This window comes from Podarcis cretensis (assembly GCF_951804945.1).
Source record: "Podarcis cretensis genome assembly, chromosome: 6".
NCBI lineage: Eukaryota > Metazoa > Chordata > Lepidosauria > Squamata > Lacertidae > Podarcis > Podarcis cretensis.
Window position 1 is genome coordinate 60,131,211 of NC_137175.1, and position 25,229 is coordinate 60,156,439.

Consider the following 25,229-nt stretch of genomic DNA (forward strand, 5'->3'; position numbering starts at 1 on the left):
AAAATATGGGGAAATAAATTCATGCAGACTCCCAAACAGTCTGAAAGGCATGGTAATTAAATTATGGAGGCTGCTTCCATCATAAAGAGTAAAAGGGAAAGGGGAGGGGAAACAGCAGGGAGCTGTGTGTTAATTTATCTTTTGGGGTAGCAAAGAGAAGGAATTGTGTTGCAAAAAGCCTACACATATATATCTACTTATGTTTAATGTTTTTATAAGTTCAGGTCTGGGTTCTCCTCCCCCACCTGCCCCCAAATTTCATATCTAAGGTTACAGGAGATTCAGGGCCCACAGATCTTTTGAAATAGTCTCAGAAGAAGAAAAAGCTTTCCCTTAATTACATTTACCACAAATCACTCCCTAAATCTCTCTCCCTTTTCCTTCCAAAGAGCTTAGGGTAGTTCCACCCATAATTGACCTGTGCCGTGCTCTTTTCACAAGCTCTATCAAGCATGCTTCCAGCAGCTACAGTCAGGAAATACTCTGGCATAACAAGCTGAGGAAAGGAAGGGCAGAGCCATTTTTCATTGACAAAGAAAAACATGACCAGCCCCATAGTTTTGGATGAAACTATGTGGGCTAGTAAGTCCACCTGCCCTGCTTCCTGAAGAGCTACTCAGAAAGCAGATTACTTAAAAAAACCCAAAAAACTAATGAAACAGATAATTATGATTTTGAATCAATGTAGGTAAATGACAAATAAAGCAGCCTAACATTATCTCAATTATGTTGCTTGGCAAAATGAAATACACGAAGGCTTACATTCCTTGAGCTTTGCTTGCTCTTGCTTTTTCTAGTGAAACTGAGATCGAAACAAGTAATGCAGATGTGGTTCTTTTTTGGCAGGATAAACATTGCAAAGGAACAAGAAACTGCTGGTCTATCTAGCTCATTATTGCTTACACTGCCTAGGAGTCTTTTCCAACTGTACCTAGAGAGGCTGGGGAATTCAATTTGGTCCCCTCTGCTTGCAAGGCAGATGCTCTGCCTACCTTTCAGCTATGGCTGTTCACGCCAACTTCTTAAAACCACAGCATCCAAATGCCTCTGTAGCATGCCTGTTTTATAGGTCATAATCCCATTCCATAGGTCACAATTCCCAACTTGAAGATGAAGAACAAATCAGGCTGATGTCTGATGTTACTCTCTGATGCACATTCAATACACATTGCTACCTTCATAAATAGGGCTGTCTTACCCATAGGTGCTTGGGGTGTGGGGCACCTAGGCACTGGGCTCTCAGGGGTGCCAGTATGGGGCCCCAGAGTTGAGTCCGGGGAAGAGCCCGCCCATCGGTCGGAGTACCACGGTGGGCTTTCTGCTGCAGGTGGCTCTGCGCCGCGAGTTAGGGGGCGACCGAGCCAGCGAGACGCTGAGGCGGCCGGCCAGCTCCGCCCTCCTGCGTGCCTGGGCAACCTGGGGGGGGTGGGGCGCTGGGCGGATCCTTGCAGCCCGGCGCCGCATATGCTTAAGACAGCCCTGTTCATAAACCATGGTTTATGCTAATGTTGGGCATTAGTATTCGGCCCAGCAATTTTCACATTTTGGGAAAAGGGGTTTAAAGAGAAAAAAGAAAAGAAAAATAAATTTTTAAAACCTCCCAGTCACCTTTCATTAAGGCAAGCCACATGGCCAGGTGTATAAAAAAGCTCTTAGAATTGCCCCCATATATATATAATGATTCAAATTTGATTTCTTTGGTCCGGGGGGGGGGGGCTGTCACCTGAACACTACCACCCAATGTAATGTCAAAAAACAAAGCTGGGCTGAAAACTTTGGCCCAGCATAAACATTTACTCATTTCTCATACTGCCTTAAGAAACACTGATAAAATATGATTTCTTAAAGATACATGACCTCCTACTTACCACCAAATAAAGCATGGTATAGAGGGAGAAGGAAGCATGTCCAGAAAAGAATGATTTCCTGCAAAACAGAAGAAGCAAAGTAGCACACCTGTTTTGTTACTGGCGCAAATGGCCAAATGCTTTGGTTTTCTGAACAACACCTTTGCATAGTCATCAATAAAATCAAGTATAACTCTCAGCCCCTAAAATACCAAAACAGGAACAGCAGTTTAAAATTACTTAAGGATATGAAATTAAACAGTCCACACTGCCTGTCTATATTTACTTATTTATATGTCTCTAAGATGTCTCCTTCTCCCTACACATATATACTCATAGAGATGGCAATTTTAAATAAAATTCTGGCATGCAGCCCTGCGGCCCAGGGCACTTACGTAGCAGGTTTTACCATCTCCTAGTGCATAATCAGTTGGTCTCGCCTATCTTCTTGAGGCAGTTTGGAACAGCAAGTTTTTTTTAAAAAAGTTATAATTTAATCTGTCTTTCTTGATATGAAAAGCTTTCTGAAATTCCTTTACTTTTTTTTTGTTATTAGTGACAAAACTGTGGGTGTTTATCTTTATAAGTGGACTCAGATATTTGCAAGCTTAAGTAGCCAAATCTATTTGCTACAAGGCTACATAGCTTATCTGAGTTAAGTTACACCTTCCTCAAAAAATGCTTCCTTTGTAAGGAGCAGTGATTTTTATAAAGTTAGGTGTATCAAATTCTTTTAGTTGTCCCCCCCACCACCACCCAGCAGCTTTTTATAATCTTTCTCACCTTTCCATTCTTAAGTTCTTCCCTTGGACAATTATCCATTGTTTGTTTAATGAAATATACTTGCAAATCTATCATTGAAACAGGACTTACAGTGATATTATTACACCCAGTGCAAGGGAATAAAAATTGGACAAATGACTTGCAAACTCGCGTGGAGGTATCAAGACTAAAGGAGAGCTATTACGTCTTTAAATTTACGGTTGAGAAAGTCAACCCGCTTGCTCATTCATTCAGGTTCCTCTGTCATTTTTCAAGGTGATTATGTAGGCAAACAAGGGTATCATTTTTATTCAAGTCACAACACACTATTTCTGATGGAAAGAGAGAGAAAAAGTTCTCACCTGGCTTCCTGAACTTTGCTTTCGTCATCGTTAAAGCACTGGTACTCTTGGATATAACCCTGAGAGCAGTTGATTAGTGTAAAATTCGGCCGGCAAACCGCAATAAAATTGGGCCTCAAACGTCCAACAGACACTTTGGCGATGTCTGTGAAAGACTGGCTGATGGCACATCCAAAGGCAAAGCAACCCACTTGCTTGTATAGAGCTGCCACATAGGGGTTCTGGATGAAGGATCGGGATGTTTCCTTTAAACAATGGATCCGATAAAACTCTCCTATTATGATCTGTAAGGGAAAGATACGTATATGTTTAAGTAAGATAGGAAATTATGCATCCTTCATGAGCAGGCCACATGTCAATACAATTTTATTGGAAAAGAGCGTACAGGTGTAGCTTTTTTAGATATCCCATTTCTCCCCTCAGAAACAATCCCACTTCACTGTATGATTAATCTGGGGGAGACAGAGCATCATGGTGCCTCACTGTTGAAATGGGCGAAACATATACACTTGTGTTCCATTGCGTCAGCTTGCTGAAGTTCATGGGCTTGCTTTGTTATGCTGGGCCAAGTTTCTGTGATTCCCTCCTCTTCCCCCCGGTAATTATTTAGGGTCTTTATTTGAGAAAAACATTCAAATGGCACCTAGTAACTCCCCTGTGAATGCAGCCAAAATGACAAGGAAGGTACTTATTAGTATAGAGACAGACAACATTCCCCAAACAATTTACACGTCCCAAAGTTATTACTAGAGACTATCTTATAAGTACAACTTGGAATGCAATAATAAATCTGACGGCTTTGGGGGAATCTCTTACAATTGCAAAGGCTGCAAAACGAGAGCAATCATAGTAACTGTTATTCCATGCCTTAGCTTACAGGCAATGATGACAAGCCCAGTGATATCATTAGAAAGAACTTGTCTAGCTGCTTTCATTGGACGATCCTATCTACTTCTAAACACCAAAAGAACAGAATCAAATCTGAGTGATGTGGGTGCTTTTGGCATCTTTATATATATGAGTCATTGGGCAATTGCACCTCAGACAAAGCTGGAAATAAGCTGCAGGTGTAGCCAAAAATAGCAGGTAATTCCACAAGCACAACAGTTCCTAAGCTGAGCTTTTCCAAGTCTGTCACCTGAACGGAGAGCTCTAAAAATTCTGCTCTAGTAATTGCGGCAAAACCTTAAGCGATGCAAGACACCTGGGCCAATTCACATGTTTTTGAAAAGGAAGTTACTACAAAGGCACTTTCCCCTCTCTCTGTTTAAACAGAGCTAGTTCACATGTCACATTAAACCATAGTTAAAATAAACTATGGTTTAATGCAAATGAGCATACAATGCTAAGATGCGCTGCTGAAATCACAGACATTTTGCTTCTTCTCCATAGCTGGGAAGCAAGCTATGGTCTAGCTTGTGTCATCTGATCCCAGGCTCGTAGCTTCTCTCCAGATAAACCACAAGCGGAGACCAAGGTTTTCCTCTTTGACTGACATTCATGGCTTCTTTGGGATAAACACATCATGAGGGGTTGGGAGAGCCAGTCCTGGTGCCATCACGTGACAGCAACAGGCCCAATTTGTTGTATTAGCCTGAGAGCTGGCACAGCAAGAAAACATTTTTTTGAGGTGGGGTGGTGGTTCTTTGCTCCTGGTCAGCACAAGTGATAGGGCTGTGGTGCAGTGGTGACCATGATGCTCCATTAATCCCTGTCACTGGTGACCATGGGTTTAGATTTCCCTCTTAGCCAAGTATGATCTTTGAAACATTAGTCTCAGCTATACTGGCAAAGAAAAAGTGCTTTATATGTGTTGTATATGCATTATAACATGGTGACACCAGACAGTGCTGTGGAGTTCTGTTTTCGCCAACCCAATTTCTCATACAAAGTTTACGGCGTGTTTAACTGAAACACTTCTTTGATGTGTCTATCTCTGGCCACCGTCCAGAGATAGACGAAGTGTAATTTATATTCAAAGTGTAATTTATATCACACTTTTCAGAGCCAAGTTTCTCATTTAACCTCTGGACGGATGGAAGATTAGGCTCCTTCTCAACTCTTAGGTGAGGTAGGTCGGAATTGCATATACATTCCTGGGGGAGCATAGGTTGCTCTCCAATACATCAGGGTTCCTCAACTTGTTAAGCATGGGATTCTGGTAGATGAAGCAAACAGTTTTGTGGATCTCACAGATAGCAAGCTTATTTCTGTTGTGACTCCACTGGGATCATTCAAAGGGGGAAAAGGAGGGTCACAAGCGGCTGACTGCTACAGGACCAGTTATCCCAGGTTGTGTGCAGGGCACTAGTCAGTGAGCAAGGAAGAAACTGGGTTGCTTTACCTTTTCCTAGGTTGCTGAGGGTGGGAATAAGTACACATTTTCTGCTTCAGCTATTACATTTTAGATGTCATCCTAAATTGTCTAAATTTACACCTTTGCATGTGATCAACATAGATACAATTGGCCAGATTCCAGGATTAGCTGTAGCTCCTTGCTTGACTGCATGCTCCCATAAAGTGCAAAATGGTTCTCATTGTAATTTCTTAAAATTGTGGGAAACACAGTTCATACCTGCACACACTTTTCTGTTGCTCTTCCTACAATGTAGCATGTTTCTGGGAGCACGACCCAAGAACCCTTGAACCATACACGGTAAGTATTTCCTGTGCCACATCTAGAGGGAATGTTCTAGACTTGACACTAATGCTATCAATCATCATTATGAACTTGGTTTCCTGGCTTCTTATAATCTCAAGCTTTTAAAGGCAGTTTAATGAAAATCAGGCTGTGAAATCAATTCCAAATGTCACACCTCCAGGAAAGAGGCAAAAAGCTTAAATTGTTCTTTGTCACGTTACCCAAGTAGATTTTTTGAGCTCTGGTTTTACATTTTTAGGATTTTATTAATTACTTCACTGTTTTTATACCTCTGTAATAAAATAGGTTCCTTTCCTCCCTCTCCCTCTACATGTTTTTTTATTCTGGCCAATAGAAGAATATACACATTCAATGGCCAGAAAAATGCCTTCATGCAAATCAATCTCTGAAACTGACAGTAATATTACTCGCAACATGGAAACATTGCCAATTACAGACACACACGCAAACACACAAATTCATTCTAATTTACTTTTCTCCCCTTTACCACAAAGTCTTTCTGTACCAGCTATCACTAAAATGAATCTATAAAGCTATTTAGCTTAATATACTAATTAAGCAAAACAAGGAAATAACTATTAAGAGCAACAAAGCCTGCTTCACTAGATACGGAAACACAATTTTTTATATTGTAATGCTTCTGGGGGATGGTGTATTGTTGTTTTTTCCAATATTGTTGCCCAGCCACAAATGGCATGCAGGCAACATGCTAATATAAGGATGCTTAGAAGGTTCAGAAAGGATTGCTTTTCACATGTCACACCACCAAACAGCTTCCTTGCAGGTTTATCCACAAAAGAGAGAAGGAAATGGCTAGCTCTCTTATAGATGTTTCATAGAAGGGGGGGTGTCTGTTTTGATGATTATAAGATTTACAAGAATAAGAGTTATTAATAATGTGCCACAAGCTGTAAGTGTAGTATTCTTAGTATTCTGCTTAGAACCCTATGGGGGTGATGCAAACGAAGACCCTAGAAGGTAGCAAGCAATCCAGTTTACAGGACAAAAAAGAATGCAAAGTTTAAAGGCTACAGACATAAGAGGTACTGAGAAGACTAACTACAGGAAACTGGGTTTCCTGGTTTGGGAAGGTTTGTATTGTAAGGTGCAAAACCTGAAACTGAACAAAAATACAGGGAGGGAAAACCACTAACATTAAATATTAAAAACTTCCCAAAACAGGGCTGGGAAAGAGGAGAAAGGGACATGGATTCACTGAAATTACAAGCATTCATAGCTACTTCATGGAAGAGTGTCTAGAAAAAGTGTGGGCTTGCTAGTTTAGTTTCTTTTGTTTAGTCGGCAGAAAAACAGCACATACTGAAGAGCTGCATTGTCACATTCCCCTCCCCCCCACCGGAAATTAATATTGCGGTCCCTGGGGCTTCACCCAGGCTGTCTAGGTTTAGGAGCTAACCTGTTCCAGAATCACATGCAAGCCATGGAGAACACAAGTGCTGCACAGCTGATGGCTTATCTCGACTGTTGGACCATCTTCAAATGCAGGCGATCGGCCAGAGTCTACGTTTGCATGTGGGGCGAATAAAAGCATCTGAATCTCAGCATCTCCTCCTTTGGCAGAACGCAATTAATTTGCCAGATGGCCTCTAATGGTTATTTACAGCCAGGGCCTCTCTCCGACAACCGTAGCATCAGTTTCTTTTCCCTATTGCTCATTTACTGGAGGATGAGTCTCTTACAAATCCCCTGTGGCTTTTGTGGACACTTGGGAATGCATTTCCACCACATATGCACAAGCAAAAGTGGCCTGTAGGCGCACTACATTAAAAAAGTACAAATATGTATAAGGGAGATGCACATGTGTTCAGCCGCTTCAGAGGAGATTCTATGCTTCCCAGCTGTCCTGGGATGGGGATGCAAATGATCAATGTAAAAACAAAAAACAACAACTGGAAATCTGCATTTTACAGTGGTTGAGCCTTTTGCTCCATACGAACATGGGTCAGCATAACAAACTGAATTAAGGAAAGAGCGTAACAATAAGTGCTCCACCATTTTATTCTTAACACATGGAGCCTCTTAAGCCTTAGATGCCTGTCCTGAGATAGACATGGGAATATTTTGACCAGGGCCAACAAAGTCTAGGGATTAATATTTTCTCTCGCTGCTGGTGGTCCTGGTAATTGCACAGATGTAGCAGACTGTAAATTGGAGACTTCAGCCCCCCACCAGCACAACAGTGTGTATCCATGACCCGTCCTGCTTTAGCTGAAATCAGGGCCGGACCTTTAATGAGAAGCTGAAGTAGGATAAACTTGTTCTTTTGGCAACGCTGTCCCTGATTAAAAAAAAAGGGGGGGGGAGAAAGCTCAAGCAACTAATTCAGCACAGATGTGCAAAAGCTGAAACTTCATCCTGAATAAACAAGTCTTAAAGATATTAAGCTCCTCTTCTGACTTGTGTCTCCAGCAAGTAGTATGCATGTGGTGTGAACTGCTGGAAACGCTTAAAGGGGAGCAAAGCTGGTAAGGGACAAAGTGCAAAATGGCCCAGTATTTGGAAAGCATGGCTGCAAATCCGTTTTCATCAAATCCTTGAAAGGTCTCTGTGCAATTAGTTTCTATTATTCAGTCACCCTTGCAATCTCTCCTGACCACCGCCAACCATGCTTCATTTTCAAGTTACTGTGAAACACCCCCCCCCAAAAAAAAACATCTAATAGGATGGGGAGATTTAAATAAATTAAACACACTTCTCTCTGTTTTGTTTGCACTGGTTTTGACTCTACTAAGTGCAACTGTTTCTATTTTTGCTTTAAACAAAACTTTTAAGATGCTATGCAAGTGCATGCAAAGAGAGACACGAGGAAGTAGGATAACTTTCACTTTAACTAGGTCACTGGTTCAAATTTACGGTGGACTGGTAGTGCCTTTTCTTCTGCTAAGGTGAAATTCACCTCTTTAGAGAACAGAAAAGGCTCTGTATAATTGAGGAGATACATGTTTACGTAGAAACAAGTCCTACTATGTATAACAGGATACATTCCCATGTAAGCATGCATAGGATTTGTGTTCTTAAGTAGCAGAAGGTCACATGTCTCCTTTGTACAAGACGAACTTTTCTTACAGGAGACGAAGTCGGGTAGAGATGCCAATAGGGGATCAGGCATTGCTTATTTACTGAAATGTGCAGAGAGAAGGGCCATCAGTCACAAATATGAGACTTTACTAGATGGCCAATAAGTAGAAGTTTGCATAGAAGTTTGCAGCCATGACTTGTGGATAACATGAGGTCCTGAAAGGTCAAACCAAGCCATATTTTCTAAAGTAAAAGAAATACGATGTGGGGTAAGATTTGGGAATATTTAGGGGAGGTCTGGAAAGCACAATCCCCTAAGGCAATTAGTATCTCAAGGGTCTTGTGCATTCATATCCTCCCATGTACTGATGGAGACAAAGGTCACAGCCTCTGGTATTTACTTAACAAGAACTTTGTGGGCCTTGCAAGCCCCATAAAACATGACCTAGACCTTTTGCTCTAGATGAGGGAGTCTATTGATGACACTATATAAAATAAAGGGTTAGCAGTGTGAAAATGATTGTCTTGCTTATTGTCCCCCAATGCCCTTATTCCAGCTATGGAGTGTTTGGAAAGCAAATACATCAAATTTAAAGGGGATAATTAGTACTCAGTGAATTTAAGGTGAATTCCAGTGGTGCTACAATAATCCTGGCATCTAAGTCATGCCTTCTGGGTGGTGGTGGGAAATATATGTAGCGTATGTGCAGAATGAGAGTTAAAATCTCACCACTGGTCACCACTTGGTGGAAAACTGTTTTCCTAGATTGTATGGTATATATGGATTTAAACAGCTTTATAAACTGAAAATTGTTGGTGTTATGGAATAGAACAGGAATGAGGATGTTGTGCCCCTCCAGATGTTGCTGGACTACAACTCCCATCATCCGTGACCAATCCTGATTAGTGCTGATGGAAGTTGGAGTCCAAAAACAGGTTGGGGGGGACAGAAGTTCCCCACTTCTGATAGAGAGAAAGTGAACGTTTACTTCACGCGTGGTGTTTTCTTGTTGTTTCTAGGTCTGCATGTATGCCTGCATGATGTAGCAGTTGGTGTATGGCAATTTTACATGTATATTTATTGATATAATACTAAAAATATGACAAATTTTCTCTATCTTTTCCCATCATAAATAAAAAATAAAAATTCTAAATCCATTTCTTTGCATGCTTGATAAGATTGGCAAATCTCCACAATAAAAGTGTTGTATTGTTTTGTATTTTCCATACTCAGTTGCTTTTGTTGGGTAAGCTGCAAATATGGCAGAGAATCAGCTATTTTACGTCAGAGTGGCTGGGGTTTTCTTTCTCTCCCCCCCCCCCCCCCCAGTTTTTAATTAGCCTGCCATTTTGTGTTAGAAAGTTGACGGATTATATAGTCAGCTGATTATGTTTCCAGCCACATTTTCAGCACTAATAATACACACCACTGGCTTGCTCCTGATCAGAAGCAGATTCTGCAAGGAGCCCAAATGACAGTATGTTAGGCAATTACATGGAAATGAAAAGCTTTTTCACTTTCATTTATGGCCTTTCTATAATGGGAAAGTTCCCCTGCAGGATAAAATTCCTTCTTGTTTATAGGTTTATTCATTTTCTCTTTGAATGCAAAAATAACTGGTTATTGGGGCTATTTAGTTGATAGAGCACTTAGTAGGAACAGACTTTGTTGACAAATAATGGCAGGAGGAAGTTTTAATAGCCGTGAAGCAAAGAAACCTAGAATGGATGTGGGGGTTGGGGAGTCACATAAAGGTTGGGCAGACCTAACACAATGGTTGGCCAACCCAAGCACACAAAACTCTTGGACGCTACAAACAAGGGTTTTGCTATAGATTGCCCTCTGTCATTGTGTTTCATTTTGTTTTTATTTTATTTTACATCACTTGAAGCAGCAGGAACTTGGCTTGTAGACAGAGGGAGAAATGAGTGGGGCTAGGTTAAAAGTCACAATCAAAAGTATATGCGATCTACATGTTAAAATTATGTGACTGATGAAATTACTTTTCTTAACGCGCCGGGCCTTACGTATTGTCTTAGCCTGCTATACAACTTAGCATTTTGAAGAATGTCCTCAAAGTCCTGAAGGACAGAACCTACAACTGGCAGGAGTAGGCCAAGTTCAAACAAGAGAAGTTGTCAACTGAAATACTTGCTGGCATTTATTATTATTCCCACTCTTCATTTGGGAAGCTCAAGAATGGTCTCCTCTCTAGATGCTAACAAATCTGAGAGCTGTTTAAAACAATTATTCTGCAAATAACAATAATTCTATAAGAATGTTATAATAATTTCCGGCATACAAAGGAAATTCCAATCATGAGAGAGTGTGCAGGAGGAACATGTGCCAGCCTTCCCCTCCCCAACATCCTTGCATGTGCTAGTCCCCGCCCCCATTCTACCCCTGAAGTTCCTGCTTTCAGCAATAAGGTCTGAGTTGCGTCCAGGTCATCATGCAGGGCTCCCAGTCACATTCAGCTGAACAAGTTTTCAGTCTCATTTTTTACCTCACCCTCAACACAGAAAGGTCACCAATGCAGGTGTTGTGAGGCAGGAACACTCTTACATTTCCCGAGCCAACTGTAATTTAGACCTTCATGGAAGCTATGTGTAAACTCTTGGTTTACTTAGAAGTACAACCCATCTTCCCTTTGCCTAATTTCAAATGTAGTACCAAACCATGGTTTAGTACTAGGAAAATAAACCTCAGGTTCAGCTGCTCCCTCTCCTCCTCTTCCCTCGTTACTTCCTGTTTTCAACAAACCATAGTTTGCTGATACAACCACACCATAGCTTCGACTTGCCATGCAAACCAGGGTTTATTCCTAGTTTGTAGAGAAAATACAAATGAGAGTTTGTCAGGTTGGAGGTAACAACAAACCACAGTTTTCAGCCGAACACACAAACATCTAGATTTGTTTTCTTAGCACCAAATCATAGTTTAGCATCATATTTGAACTGAAGTACTCAGTTCGTAAAGTGGTCATCAATGCAATCATATGAGCAACCTCCATTCGTAAGCCTGGGCTGAGAATATGCCTCCATTTACTGACAAAGAAATACCCAGCTGCCCCCTCTCCATGAAGCAGCATCTTTTTCAATAATGAGAAAATGTTAGCAGAGATCCAAAAGAAAAGAACATGCAAACAGAATTATCTATCTTAATGCAAAGGATACTGGGAACACAGACATTGGCTCTTCCCTTCGGCCTCCCAAGTTTCAAATTTCCTTTCAAAATCTGCCTCCTTAGTAGATATCAGAACCTAATACTGTCTGCAAAACATTTCCAGGCAGTCAGCGGCTGGCTGCAAAGCAGAACATACTTCACAACCCAACATGAAATACGGGATATGTAAATACCACAAAGCGTACCAGAATGCAGACAATGTACACCAAATCCTTCAAGACGCTAAATTTTTGCCGAACAAGCACGTAGTTGCTGAGCTGGAAAATGTCTCCTACATTGGTTGTTCAATGAAATTTATGGGATTTTGCTTACTTGTATGGTTTTGGAAGGAACGTTTTGTCCCCAACTTGGAGTTTGTTTCTAGCGTACTTCTGGATTAGATAAGTAATCAGGCTCTTCATACAGTAGAGACTGCCTAACAACTGTTGTGTTCTCCAGATGTTGCACGCCACAACTCTGGCCGTCCCTGACTATTGGTCCCGCTGTCTGGTGCTGAAGGGAGCTGTATTTCACAACATCTGTGCTGAAGAGCCCTCTTCAGATATTATGGCCCACACAGTTAATTTTAGGGACTGGGAGAGCAGGGTTAGGCCCCAGTGGCCTCATCCCTGCATTTCTAACTGCCTGGTGCAGCCTTGTTGCCATTCACGCTGCCTGAACTATGGCACCTGGTATATATGAATAGGCTCTTCACACAATTTACCGTCCTGATCATTCAGGCATTCTAAACTATGCACAGGGCCTACGCATGTAAGCAGGCTGCCTGCTTCAAACTTTCAGAGCAATGCATAGGCAGCAGCAAGGTCAAACCACCAGGGTCATGGCCAAGGTGGTAGTGGGAGCAAGCACAGCCTCCCCACTCACACCATGATAAGCATGTGATGGGTGCAGTGTTAGAAACTCAGATCTATAAGCTAATCGCCAAATGGCACCTTAAGTATGGGTTATGGTCGCCACAATGGTATGTTTAGGCACCACTCTCCCCCCCAGCAATGGTGTTTGTTACTATTATTGTGGTTCTTATTATTATCTCATTTCTACACCACTTTACATTTTAAAGAAAAAATCTCCAAGCGGTTTACAACACATTGAAACATAAAAAACACACAATCCAGTATAAAAAAAATTCAAGCTTCCAGGAAAATATTTCATATCCTTCTTTAAGTGACATTTTGCTTTCCCTGTATTTATTTACATAATTTATAGAGCTGCGCCATAGCAGAAGAACTCTAGGAAGCCAATGTGGTGGGGTGGTTAGAGTGCTGGACTAGGTAAAGGTAAAGGTACCCCTGCCCGTAAGGGCCAGTCTTGACAGACTCTAGGGTTGTGCGCTCATCTCACTCTAGAGGCCAGGAGCCAGCGCTGTCGAAGACACTTCCGGGTCACGTGGCCAGCGTGACGAAGCGGCTCTGGCAAACCGGCACCAGAGCAGCACACAGAAACGCACAGAAATGCTGGACTAGGACCTGGGTTCAAATCCCCCACTCAGTCATGAAGCTCACTGGGTGACCTTGGAGTCAGTCACAGCCTCTTAACCTACCTCGCGGGGTTGTTGTAGAGATTAACTGAGGAGGCGTTGTACCCTGTAGGATGGGATATAAATACAATAAATGAGCTCTTCTGCTTACCTGCTTAAGAAAGCTGGAGGGCCCAGCCAAATGAAGATGTCAGTTGCCAACCTGGCATCCAGAGATCTCCATGTGCTTGCAATTGGACTTGTGCCAGTCAGAAAATGCACCTGGCACCTGGCTAATTTCTATCACTGGATAATATCATAGCTTCTTGAATCAACTGATATACAGATTAATTTAGTCTGCAGTGTGATTTGAGTGGTGGCTATATTGAAAGCTACTTTGTCAAAGCCAGTAAATCCATAAGCCACTTCCTTCACAATTTATCCTTGTGAATGCTGTATTATCAGCCGTGCACATGACCCTGATGGAGTAACATGTAGTGGGTTTAGGGAACTATTCCATAATAAGTTGTTTGAAGATTTCAGTTTAAGAGCTGCCACTTAAGGTATGATCTGATTTGCATTAATTCCATACTCTGGTTTCACCTCAGATCGTATAAATCTTTCGCCTTTTTCTGATTTGCATTAATTCCACAAAGACATGTATGTTTTTCAGTAACAAAGTACTTAGAACCACTAATGTTTGATTAGTCAACATCCTAACTTTTATTTATGAACAATCGATAAAACAAAAACAGAACAGAAAAAAATGGGCATGTTGTTTGGTACTGGGTGTTTATTTTTATAGTCCAGGGAGCTGAAATAAAACCGCAGTCGTTTTGTCCTACTTACAGCAAGTATGGCTATAAGGATGCCTGCAGCACAAAGGACAGCATCGTTGATGGTCTCTCCACTTTTCAGAGGGTAGCGAATGCTTTCATCGTTACAGTAAAATCCCCGCTTATAGGGTGGGATTGTGCTTGTTTCGATTATCAGAAATGGCAGGCCAGCTAGAGGGAGAAAAGGAAGGGGAACAAAAGAAAAAGACTGTGGTCAGAAACACAAGTAAGAATTAAACAAGGAGCTTAGCAGTCATGATTATGGCACACTGGGAAATACTATTTATTGGGACTTGCACTGGGAAATTCCATACAGATACCAGGGGTGGGGGGTTTGCATAAACTTATTCAACATTGAACAATACTTTAGCCACCTCCCCTCCCCCAAAAGAAAAAGACATGCATTTAAAATCAGTCAAATTCACAAGATTCTCTGATTCAACTTCTTTAAAATGTCACAACCCTAAATCTCCCAAAGCAGATAGAGGTCAGAGGCAAAGCACAATAATAGGAACACAGGATGAAACCAACTGCGCTCTTTGGTTCAATTACTTGTAACAAATTTCAAAGCCACATCATTATTTTTAAAAAAGCTAAATTTCAATCACTGAAAATATTTTCAACCTGGAAGAAAACCGAAGGTAATTAAGGATTTGATATTATTTCTAGCTGCCTAATATTATATATGTTTCCAAAGAGCTATTAATTGTGGTCTTGGTGCTTGTCATGCATGTATGTTTTGCACAGTGTCCTCTTAACATTGTCCTCATCAGAATGCTGCCCCATATTTTTTTCCCATTTACTATTAATGTAGAAAAGTATTTTTTTTAAAAAAAAAATTGTTGAAACACTGAATGCAAATTAAATGGGGGGGGGGACATAGGGGGTGGCATTTTGATTTCCTAAAGGTGACATGAGAACACTACACAAAGCAGCACTGAGTCCACAATGAATTGGCATGTGGAACGACCCTATGCAAAAAGTCAAATTTTAAAATATAACTTTACGTTTTCCTTTTTGCTGAACTGCAGCATACATGGTTAGTGAGATCATCTTCTACTACTGGCACCTTCATAAAGGGAACTGATGCACTGCTGCCTTCACAAGCCTAGTCAAAAGCTGGACTCGTTGTACACAGAAGTGTGTGTTTTGCAACACATTCATAAAATAGTGAATAAATGAGTCAAGAGGCATCAACAAACCTCCGATTTTGCAACTCAAAATTTAGCATATTTGTTCAGATCCAGGCCATCCTCATTCCACTACCTAAAACCTGTTGGAACAGAGTCAATTTGGATACAGAATCTGTTTTCTGAGCCAACAATATATGATATGAATAGCCTTTTTAGAAAAAAGAAAAAAGAAAAGAACCAAAATAAAATCCTTTGCATCCCAATAAAAAATTGCTGCCAAAAAGCTAACACTGCATGATGAGATCTGGTTTCACATCCACTAGAAGCAGCAGTTTAATAGTCAAACTTTGGGGATTAACCATACCATGGTTACGTGACTTATTGTTATTGCTCCAGTTCCTCTTTTTAATTGTTTTCATATGACAAGTCTGTAAAACACATGTTCCCTCAAACAATAAAACATATCTGAGAGCTAAATCGGGCTTTTTAAAAAAAGAAAAAGAAAGAAATAGGGGACACGGGTTAAGGGGGAGGAAAGACAATAGTGTTCCTATAAATTAAGTGAACTGTGGAATAATAAAGATTTGTTTCCCCCTTCATTCACCGAACAGCATAGGAGTAGTATTTCCACATTTCAATTATTTTCAGGACTGCCACCACCATAATAGGAGCAAGACTTGACCAAGATTGTATATATTTTCTTTAAAAGCATACAGACATGGTTTTGAAAATGTGAGGGTTTTGTTTTTTTTCTCCTGCAAACTTGTGGTTTAGTGGGATATTGCCAATTGAGTCTTGACATTTTTCCAGCACAACAGTAACCTCAGATTCCCTATTTTCATATGAGAAACATAAACATACCCTCAGGAGCCGAACGGATATTGCTCACAAAACCCGCGGCATGCCTAGACTCTGAGGACTGGGCTGGAGGCCATGCTTCACCAAGGTCACCATCCAGGCCAGGGCACACATTGCCGTCAAAATGAGCACTGTGGTGTCAGAGCCTTGCTAAGGTAGCCTTGTTTCCAAGGAAGATCTCTTGGAGCACAGATTGTTTTGAGGAATTGTGTCACCACCCACAACTTCTGGCACAAACCCCATCTTCTGGAAATGGTTGGCGCTGAGGTTCCAGCATGGGCTGGTGCCAATGGCCACCCTGAAAAGGGGTTTACAAAAGATACTACTAGAAATCTTAAAGGGGGTGGGAATGCCACAGATGAAAATCAAGGATGGAGGGGAGGGGAGGAAAGGAACAACAAAATGGAAATAGCTCTAGCTGTGTGACTGTTTACAGGAAGGCTCCAGGCCTTAATTTCATTTACACCAAAATGGTAAATATGAAGTGTAAGATCAGTCTGTGGCCGTTCAACATCTCATACTATAACCCACCTCAATCAGTTTCCCAGGCCAGCAACAACCTACTATGGCCGTACAGCGAGACATCAGGTTCTAGTCAGGCAAAAATCATTCTCTCAGACTCACTGCCAACACTGCTGAAACCAAACTTCAACAAGACTTGACAGTGTTTCAGTATAAATGATGGTGTCAGTTTTTGACAGGAAAAAACAAAACAAAGTTCCAACCAAATTGGAAAAGATGGATTTCCCGGGCATTCTAGTTCCCCACTGGATTTGGTGGTTGAAATATCAGTCTCTGGGCTAAAGTTTAGTAATCTGAGTTTGGGGGAAATGTGACCCTGGATTTTTCAGCTGTAGCCATTTCAGAAGCTTATCTCTGAGACCTAATCTCTTTAGGCTGGTTCTGGGCATTATTCTCTACACATTTGTAATTGTTTGGTGAGATTCAAGTGTTGGGGTGCATAACCAGTGTGGGGTGCTTGCCTGCTTTATACCTGAAAGACCCCCTTGTGATTTATAGCCCAGCAGAATCCTCACAGACAAGCTCAGCTAACGTGGGTGGTGGACATGGGATGAGCAGACATGCCACACCTCTCTTCTAACAACTGTGGAGAGCTGGAGAGCTTTTAGGATCCTATAATTCCCAGCCTTTCTCCTCCATGAAAGATACAGCTAAGAAGAGATGCTTGCTAAGTTTCCCAGTGTATCCCTTTGCCTCTGTAATGGCACAAGGAACCTGGGATAACTCTGGACCTTTTACATGCAAAAGTCAAAACAGCAGCCCCATGAACCAGACCAGAGTCACCCTGTCCGGTATCTTGCTTGCCACAGTGGCCAACCAGACTAGTTCAGGACATCCTCTGGGTATTCAGTGGATAAATGCCTTGGGACAAAAAGCTTCTATATAGCCACAATTGATAAACCCATGATTTCATTCACTCTTGTAACTCCAATTCCAGTTTGGCCTCTTTCTGTGTTTCTAAAGTGTCCTTACTAAAGCATGCCGTTGGAGAGCCAGATTCAGCAGCTTGAATAAGGGTTGTAGGAAGGTTTTCCTGTTATAGTAAGGCAGTGTTAAAGGAAGTGGTACCTGCTCCAGAGAGCTGGACCATAAAGAAGGCAGATCGCCAAAGAATTGATGCTTTTGAATTATGGTGCTGGAGGTGACTCTTGAGAGTCCCATGGAGTGCAAGAAGATCAAACATATCCATTCTTAAGGAAATCAGCCCTGAGTGCTCACTGGAAGGACAGATCATGAAGCTGAGGCTCCAATACTTTGGCCACCTCATGAGAAGAGAAGACTCCCTGGAAAAGACCCTGGTGCTGGGAAAGATGGAGGGCACAAGGAGAAGGGGACGACAGAGGACGAGATGGTTGGACAGTGTTCTTGAAGCTACAAACATGAGTCTGACCAAACTACGGGAGGCAGTGGATGACAGGAGTGCCTGGCGTGCTCTGGTCCAGGGGGTCACGAAGAGTCGGACACGACTAAACGACTAAACAACAACAACAACACCTGCTCCATTTGGCTGTTTTAAACTATCTGACTCTTCTTTAGTACTTGAATGATGTATCCAGATTTGCTTTAATCTGTAACTTTAGAATTACATATGCAACAAAGAGCAGGTACGAAATGCTTTAAATAAGTAAACAAACAAACGATAGAAATGGCTTTTCGCTTCAGTGCCAGGTCAAAACTTATTTGCCCAGATGTTTGAAACTCCAGAGCCTGAAAACTGAGGAGCATCCTGCCTGTTCCTCTTGCTTTTTAAAAACTCACTCATATATATATCATTGTCATTTTATATATATATATATATATATATATATATATATATATATAATGACAATGATGCTGTTTCAGCCTTAATTGTATTATATCGGAGTTGAGTGTTTTATTTCTCTTTATCTGGATGAAGGGCAGTCTGAAGCAGTCTTCACCAACCTGATGTCCTCCAGATGTGCTCCACACTCTTGCCAGCTCTAGCAAGCACAGATATGCTGTCCAAAATAGCTGCAGTCCAAAATATCTGGAGATCGCCAGGTTGGTGAACGCTGGTTTAGAAGCATTTCCAATGAATCAATTAATAAGTAGCTGGACTACACAGGTTGTGGGCACTAAGGAATTCAGCTAGGCCGTGTAGGAGCTGCTTTTGCTGCAGCATACACTGGAGGAGGAAGGGAAGGAAAAGGAAAAGGATGCCGCTTTTCTTTGGATGAAGTCAAAATAACTTTCTGACTCCTCACGGCTGGTGTCCTATGCAAAGCTGCTTCAGTGGAGAGCTGACATTGCATTCTGCTTTACATTTTAATAAGGGCTACTGCAGCTGGGCTGGAACTTAGCAGACTTTGAACGTTAAATGTAAAAGAAGCAACATTGTTTTATTAACATCTTCCTCAACAATCAATTAATTTTTCTTTACCTCCTAGGAAACCTAACAACCTCAGAGACACAGGAGGTGATTTAAAAGGGGGGGGGGCATTGACTGAGCAGCTTGCAATTGATTGAAAATCAAAAGCCTCTTGTGCTGAATTCAATGCTTTGAAACATTGAACCTTTGAAAACCTAAGACTTGGGCAGATTTGGGGAGCGTGGAGGATATAAGACAGGATAAGCTTTCATTGGCCACCCATTGATAAAGTCATGTGGGATATGTTACTGTGGTGACCCAAACAGGCAGCTCTGATCTTCCCAGCTGAAGTTTCACCTTTGCACTAAATTAAACACAGTTGCCTCTCCCACTTTCAAGTTTCTTCTTTTTGTTTTGGAATGAAGCATTGAAGAACCAGCCTCTTCAGCCCCTTGTAGACATATTAAGACAGAAAGAAATGCAGCCCAGCAAAACCACCTCAGCTAATTTTCAGTAACTGCTACCACTCTGTTGTGTGGCCTCTAAGCTTTGTTAACTAAGGGATCAATCTTAATGCCATTTCTTTTCTTTTTTTAATAATATTTATTAAGAGTTTAAAGATTACAAAAAGAAAGAAAAAGAATTAAACAAATCAATATAATAAAATACAAAAACAGAAACAAAAACACTACATGAAACATTGAATTAACAAAACAAAACAAAAACAATTAAAAACACTTCCAATATTTTCAATCTTAACTTTCATTCACTTGTTTCATTGACTTCCTCACGCCTCCCTTTTTGTATTCCACTTCAATTAACTGTTTCAGCAATTCCTTTCCATCTTCATCTATTTTCTGTCCTGTAATTAATCTTAACATATTCTAACCTTGTTTTTTCCCTTTAATACATTAACAATCTATCTTTACCTAGTTCCTTATAACATTTCTGCCAAAGCCATATAACTTCATTCCACCATTTTTCTATAGCTCATTAATTTTACAATATTTCTGTAAATAATCTTTAAATTTTTTCCAATCTTCTTCCACCGACTCTTCTCCCTGGTCTCGGATTCTGCCAGTCATTTCCGCCAATTCCATACAGTCCATCAACTTCATCTGCCATTCTTCCCGGGTGGGTAAATCTTGTGTCTTCCAATACTTCGCGATGAGTATTCTTGCTGCTGTTGTTGCATACATAAAGAAAGTTCTGTCCTTCTTTGGCACCAATTGGCCGACCATGCCCAGGAGAAAGGCCTCTGGTTTCTTCAGAAAGGTATATTTAAATACCTTTTTCATTTCATTGTAAATCATCTCCCAGAATGTCTTAATCCTTGGGCATGTCCACCAAAGGTGAAAGAATGTACCTTCAGTCTCATTACATTTCCAACATTTATTTTGGGGCAAATGGTAAATTTTTGCAAGCTTGACTGGTGTCATGTACCACCTGTAAATCATTTTCATAATCTTAATGCCATTTCTGGGGAAAGCAGGGCTTGTATCCTAAACTGGCCCATTTGGTGGAGAGGGGTCTCATATTTACACACCCTCTGAGTGACCCCAGGGCAGAGTTGGGGTAGATGTGCCCAGCATATAAGTCATACATTGCCATGTTTTACAAATGTAAGACAATGAGTTAAACAGAAGAAAGAATATTCCACTGAGGAAAAAATACTTTGGCATTATCTCTGTTTTTACCATGAGGCAACTGACTGTACAGTAGGGCAGATGTGAGTACAACTCATCATTTAAAACAAGCATTGAGTGCTCTGCAACCAGTATGCAAAGTTGGTGGTTAAAATCACACAGAGTTCTTGCTTGTGCAAACATACCCAAGATAATGCTGTCAATCTGGGTTGAGAAGCCAAGGGAACAGACCTCTGAAACCATTCTGCACTGTGCTCAACTCTGCATATAGACAAGATTGGAATCAAACAGAAATTCTTGGGAGGGGGGACGTTGTGTGTACATGTTTAGTAAAGCAAGGAACAATTTTGTCACACCTTGGTATAAAATCATAGAACTGTAGAGATGGAAGGGACCAAAATACTGTAAATCGTGAGGTCAAAAGCAAATGAAATTCAGAGAAGTACAGATGGAAATAAGTACCCTATTAACAGTGGCCACTAATAAAAGAACAGACAACTTGGCACTGGGAACTCTGTGACTGACCTTACGGTGTCTATCTGTGAACAAAAGAACTTCAAAGGGAAGCTGGCAATGTAAAACCATTGAATTACAATGCATCAAGAGATTCAGTGCTATCCATTGTGGACTAAATTGACACAATGGATTTTTATCACGCTACATGTGGCTACTGGCTTACCAAAGCCAGTATATCTATGTGTTGTCAACTACTGTATTTGTTACTACTGTACTGTTAATAAAGGTGATTATCACCATGTACTCTTCCTGCAACTCAGCAGCACTTCATGCTAGATTCTAACCAGTGCTCAGTATGTACTGACCATTCACCCTAGAGTTGAGCTAGAACTCAACGGAACTCGGTTCTGGCACCTGCCATTCTAAGAGAACGAAGGAGGCATTCATAGTGAGTTCCGGTACCTCTTTTTCTAGAAAAACAGCACTGTTCATAACCTTCTATGAAACAAACAAGTTCTGTGGAAAACTACACTGGCCTTTATGAATTCACATACATCAGCAACTGGTGTGTGTCATGAGAAAATAGCTACCAAACTTATTGCACTGAGTACAGCTGAGGCTGAAAAAGTCTTAGTTGGTTGACTGTCCGGGCTCCTAAAACCATCACAATAAACTTACCATTCGTACCTTCACAGTTTGATATTTTTGCAGATTTGGCTCTTAAAATATGATGGTGCAGCCTAGGAATTTAAAACGAGAGTCTCAGCTCTGATCAGGGGTATCTAGCAGAAATCTGAACCAATGGTCTTTTGTTACAAAAATATTATTTTGGTTGGCTTAAGCAACATTCCAGATTTTTTCACTCCAAGTACTCACTGCAGATGCTTGAGTGACGTGTAATTTGCAGCAAGAATAAGGACCTTGGGAGTACCTGAGCCTTATTTGCTCTATGGTGTTAACGAAATCAACTTCTTATGGTTTTCCTTTCTACTGTTTTTTTGGGGGGGCGGGGCTGTTCTGTTTGGGCAAGCAAAGTGGACTACTAAGTAAGTGAAATGTTCTCAAGACAGGACATTAAGTCCCTATTTATGCACTTTTTATTAACATGCACGCTACCGTTTCAATTCTTGACATTCTAAGAAAATTGTGGTGCTTATATTTTGAGAGAGAGAGAGAGAGTCTTCATACACTAAAACAGATGGGGTATGAGAAACTGTGATGGGTCCAAGACAGCAATATGGCTGGGCATGTTAAATCCAGGCTCCTTTTTTAAAAAAAGAAGCATGAAGGATCCTACATTTATTTCCATTCTAAGGCGAGGGGATTTCTTTCTTGATTTTGTAATTATCCTACCAGTAAAGCCACAATTTTTCACTGTTCTCCATGTTAGCTATGAATAGTTTGAAATTTGTTCAGGTAAATTGGGGAAGCCAATGGGCAACTCCCATCAACCCAGCCAGCATGGCCAACCAGGAGAGATGATGGAAGTAGCAGTCCAACAAGATCTAAAGGGCACCATGCTGACTACCCCCAATGAAATGTTGTTTCCCCCACACCTATCCAGATTCCACTACCACCCAGGAGTCACTTGCTTTTTCATTAAAGGTAAAGGGACCCCGGACGACTCTGGGGTTGCGGCACTCATCTTGCTTTATTGGCTGAGGGAGTCGGCTTACAGCTTCCGGGTCATGTGGCCAGCATGACTAAGCCGCTTCTGGAGAACCAGAGCAGTGCACAGAAACTTATTTATCTACTTGCACTTTGACGTGCTTTCGAACTGCTAGGTTGGAAAGAGCTGTGACCGAGGAATGGGAGCTCACCCCGTTGCGGGGATTTGAACCGCCGACCTTCTGATCGACAAGCCCTAGGCACTGTGGTTTAACCCACAGTGCCACCCGCTTCCAAACAAAGTCTTAACCCTAAGAATCCAAATAGAAACCCCAATCCAGCTCTCATGAAGAACAACTAGCAGCTGTGGTTAGTTGTGTGCACTGTACATCCCCATAGCAACAAAAGATGCATCTTGCCAACTCAAGGGGCTCAGATGAACATCCAAATGACACCTGAATCCATACCTAAAATGCACATGAGTTTTTCTTCTATGTACACATACATCTGCTTCTTGGATCAAGACAAAAGATGCTTAAAAGATTATTTCCTCTTAGACAGGCTATTTCATTTGGGGGCTTAGGAACAGAAGCTGCACATTTATTTATTTATTTACAAAATGCTAACCCTAATCCTTTTCCCAACTCACAACAGTAACTTTTTACGCCTTGCAAACTCCTAGAGCTTCCAAAGACTTTCCCTAAGCTGTCCTCCCCACAAAGATACCAGAATATTGAAGAATGTTTCCTCATGGTTCACATCTTGAGAAGAGTGGAAGTAGCCTGAAAGCAATTAGGTGGAAAGCCAGTCTCTTGTCTGTTGGGTTTCCACGTCTGAGTCTCTACAGTAATGCCTCTTAAGGCAGGCTCATCCCATCCTGTTGTTGTACTTGTAACCCAGGGCAGGGAAACGTTTACAAGCCTTGAATTGTCACCAAATAAAGGCTTCGCGGAGTCTCCGGTAACTATTCCTTGCTATTCCTTGTATGTGCTTTTCAGAGATGCAGTTCCAATCTGGACCCTATTAATAAATCCTCAATGGAGCAGGCAGTAGCAGAGCTACAGTTCATTTGTTCTCTTGGGGCACAATGTGTATAGTGTTCGTTCACAAATAAAAATGGAGAAGTCCCAGCTTCCCTTTTCAGAGCTCTTGTAACAATGCAGTGCCCTGCTGTCAGGCAATGTGTGAATAAATTGGAGAAAAAAGGTTAAAGAAACCTAAGGGAATAGCAGCCTCTTTTTCTCACTTTCATTCCTTCCACCCCCACCCCCCACTTTTGCACTTTATTGCGGTAGGTTTTCGACAAAGGCACCCCTGTTCTCTGCACTTTTTTCCTTCTTCAGGGCTTGGTGCCAAATAACGTTATTCCCCTTCACCATGGTACTGCCATGAGAGTAGGCTGGTATGTTTGCCTGAAAATCGCAGGTTTTTCATGGAAATGGTTTTCGCTCAACAACTCCCTTTGTCAAAATAGACATGAAAAGGGAGAAGCGCTCAGATGAAATCTAATCATCAGAACTGGGAACATGGCACTGGGCAAATGCCACTGAGAGGAGCCCAAGTAGCGGCTTAAGTGGGTAGTGCACGATATAGCTCTCAGGGTTCATTAAAGTACGTGTGTGATCCCTTTCGCAGGCAATAACATTCTGAAATTTCTCACGGCCTACCTTATAACACTGCCAACATTATAAACCTATCCGATATAGAGCAAGAACTGTAAATAACTTTACAACAAGAGCCCCAAGAGCTTAATCAAAGAACGTTTTCCGCATCACTGAATAAATTGGTTCAACTGATGCTGATCTGGAAGCTTCAGCAGTCCTCTCATCCAAGACACAGAGCATCCTAAGATATACATGTGCATGTGTGTGTGAGAGAGAAAGAGACCGACAGACAGACCAACAGATCGACAGACCAAGAGATGGATGGATGACAGGTCACTGTCATCTATTTCTACTTCCCCATTCCCTAGCTAAGCTTAAAAGCTGTTTTGCAGAGGCGGATTTAGTGGAAGTTCCAGAGAGTCTCAGGAGCACCGCAGGGGAGCTACAACTAAGTTATTGAATGGAAGGTGAGGGGGACAGGGACAACGACGCTGAATTTTAGTGTCGCATAGGGTGTTGCTGATATTTGAGACACCAAACACCAGCCAAACACCAGCCATTGTTGCTTTACTTCAGAATATACACATGGATATTTAGTTCTCCGAGTGCAACCCAGGAAGGCATTAACTGTTGGGAAAACTAGTCCCTTTTTAAATCCTGCCAAAGTGAGCTTTTTGTCACTCTTCAATATGCTTCCTCCCCCCTTTTTTTTAAGCCTGTCAAACTTCACAAACTGAGCAGGGGTCTCTCTCTCTCTCTGGCAGAAGTTCATTAGCTGCCTATGTCTTTCCATGGGTGGCTCGTAATTAAGCGTAGAATCTGCTGCCAGATTCTAATCTTCAAAGGGAACACCAATGAAAGCAGCTGCTCATAGATTCACAGGTAGATAAGTTTTGACATTTATGGAAGCAGCCTGCCCAAC

The 25,229-nt window shown here is 41.5% G+C and overlaps 1 protein-coding gene across 1 annotated transcript in view; it reads right to left on the minus strand.

The window, feature by feature from the left end:
* Nucleotides 1-25,229, minus strand: part of PLPP3 (phospholipid phosphatase 3) — a 65,149-nt gene that overhangs the window by 14,701 nt on the left and 25,219 nt on the right. The window contains exons 2-4 of the mRNA XM_079982156.1: nt 14,165-14,322; nt 2,972-3,255; nt 1,869-1,926 (exon numbers count right to left, since the gene is read on the minus strand). Coding sequence (XP_079838282.1) covers nt 1,869-1,926; nt 2,972-3,255; nt 14,165-14,322 — 500 coding nt within the window. The remainder of the gene's footprint in view (nt 1-1,868; nt 1,927-2,971; nt 3,256-14,164; nt 14,323-25,229) is intronic.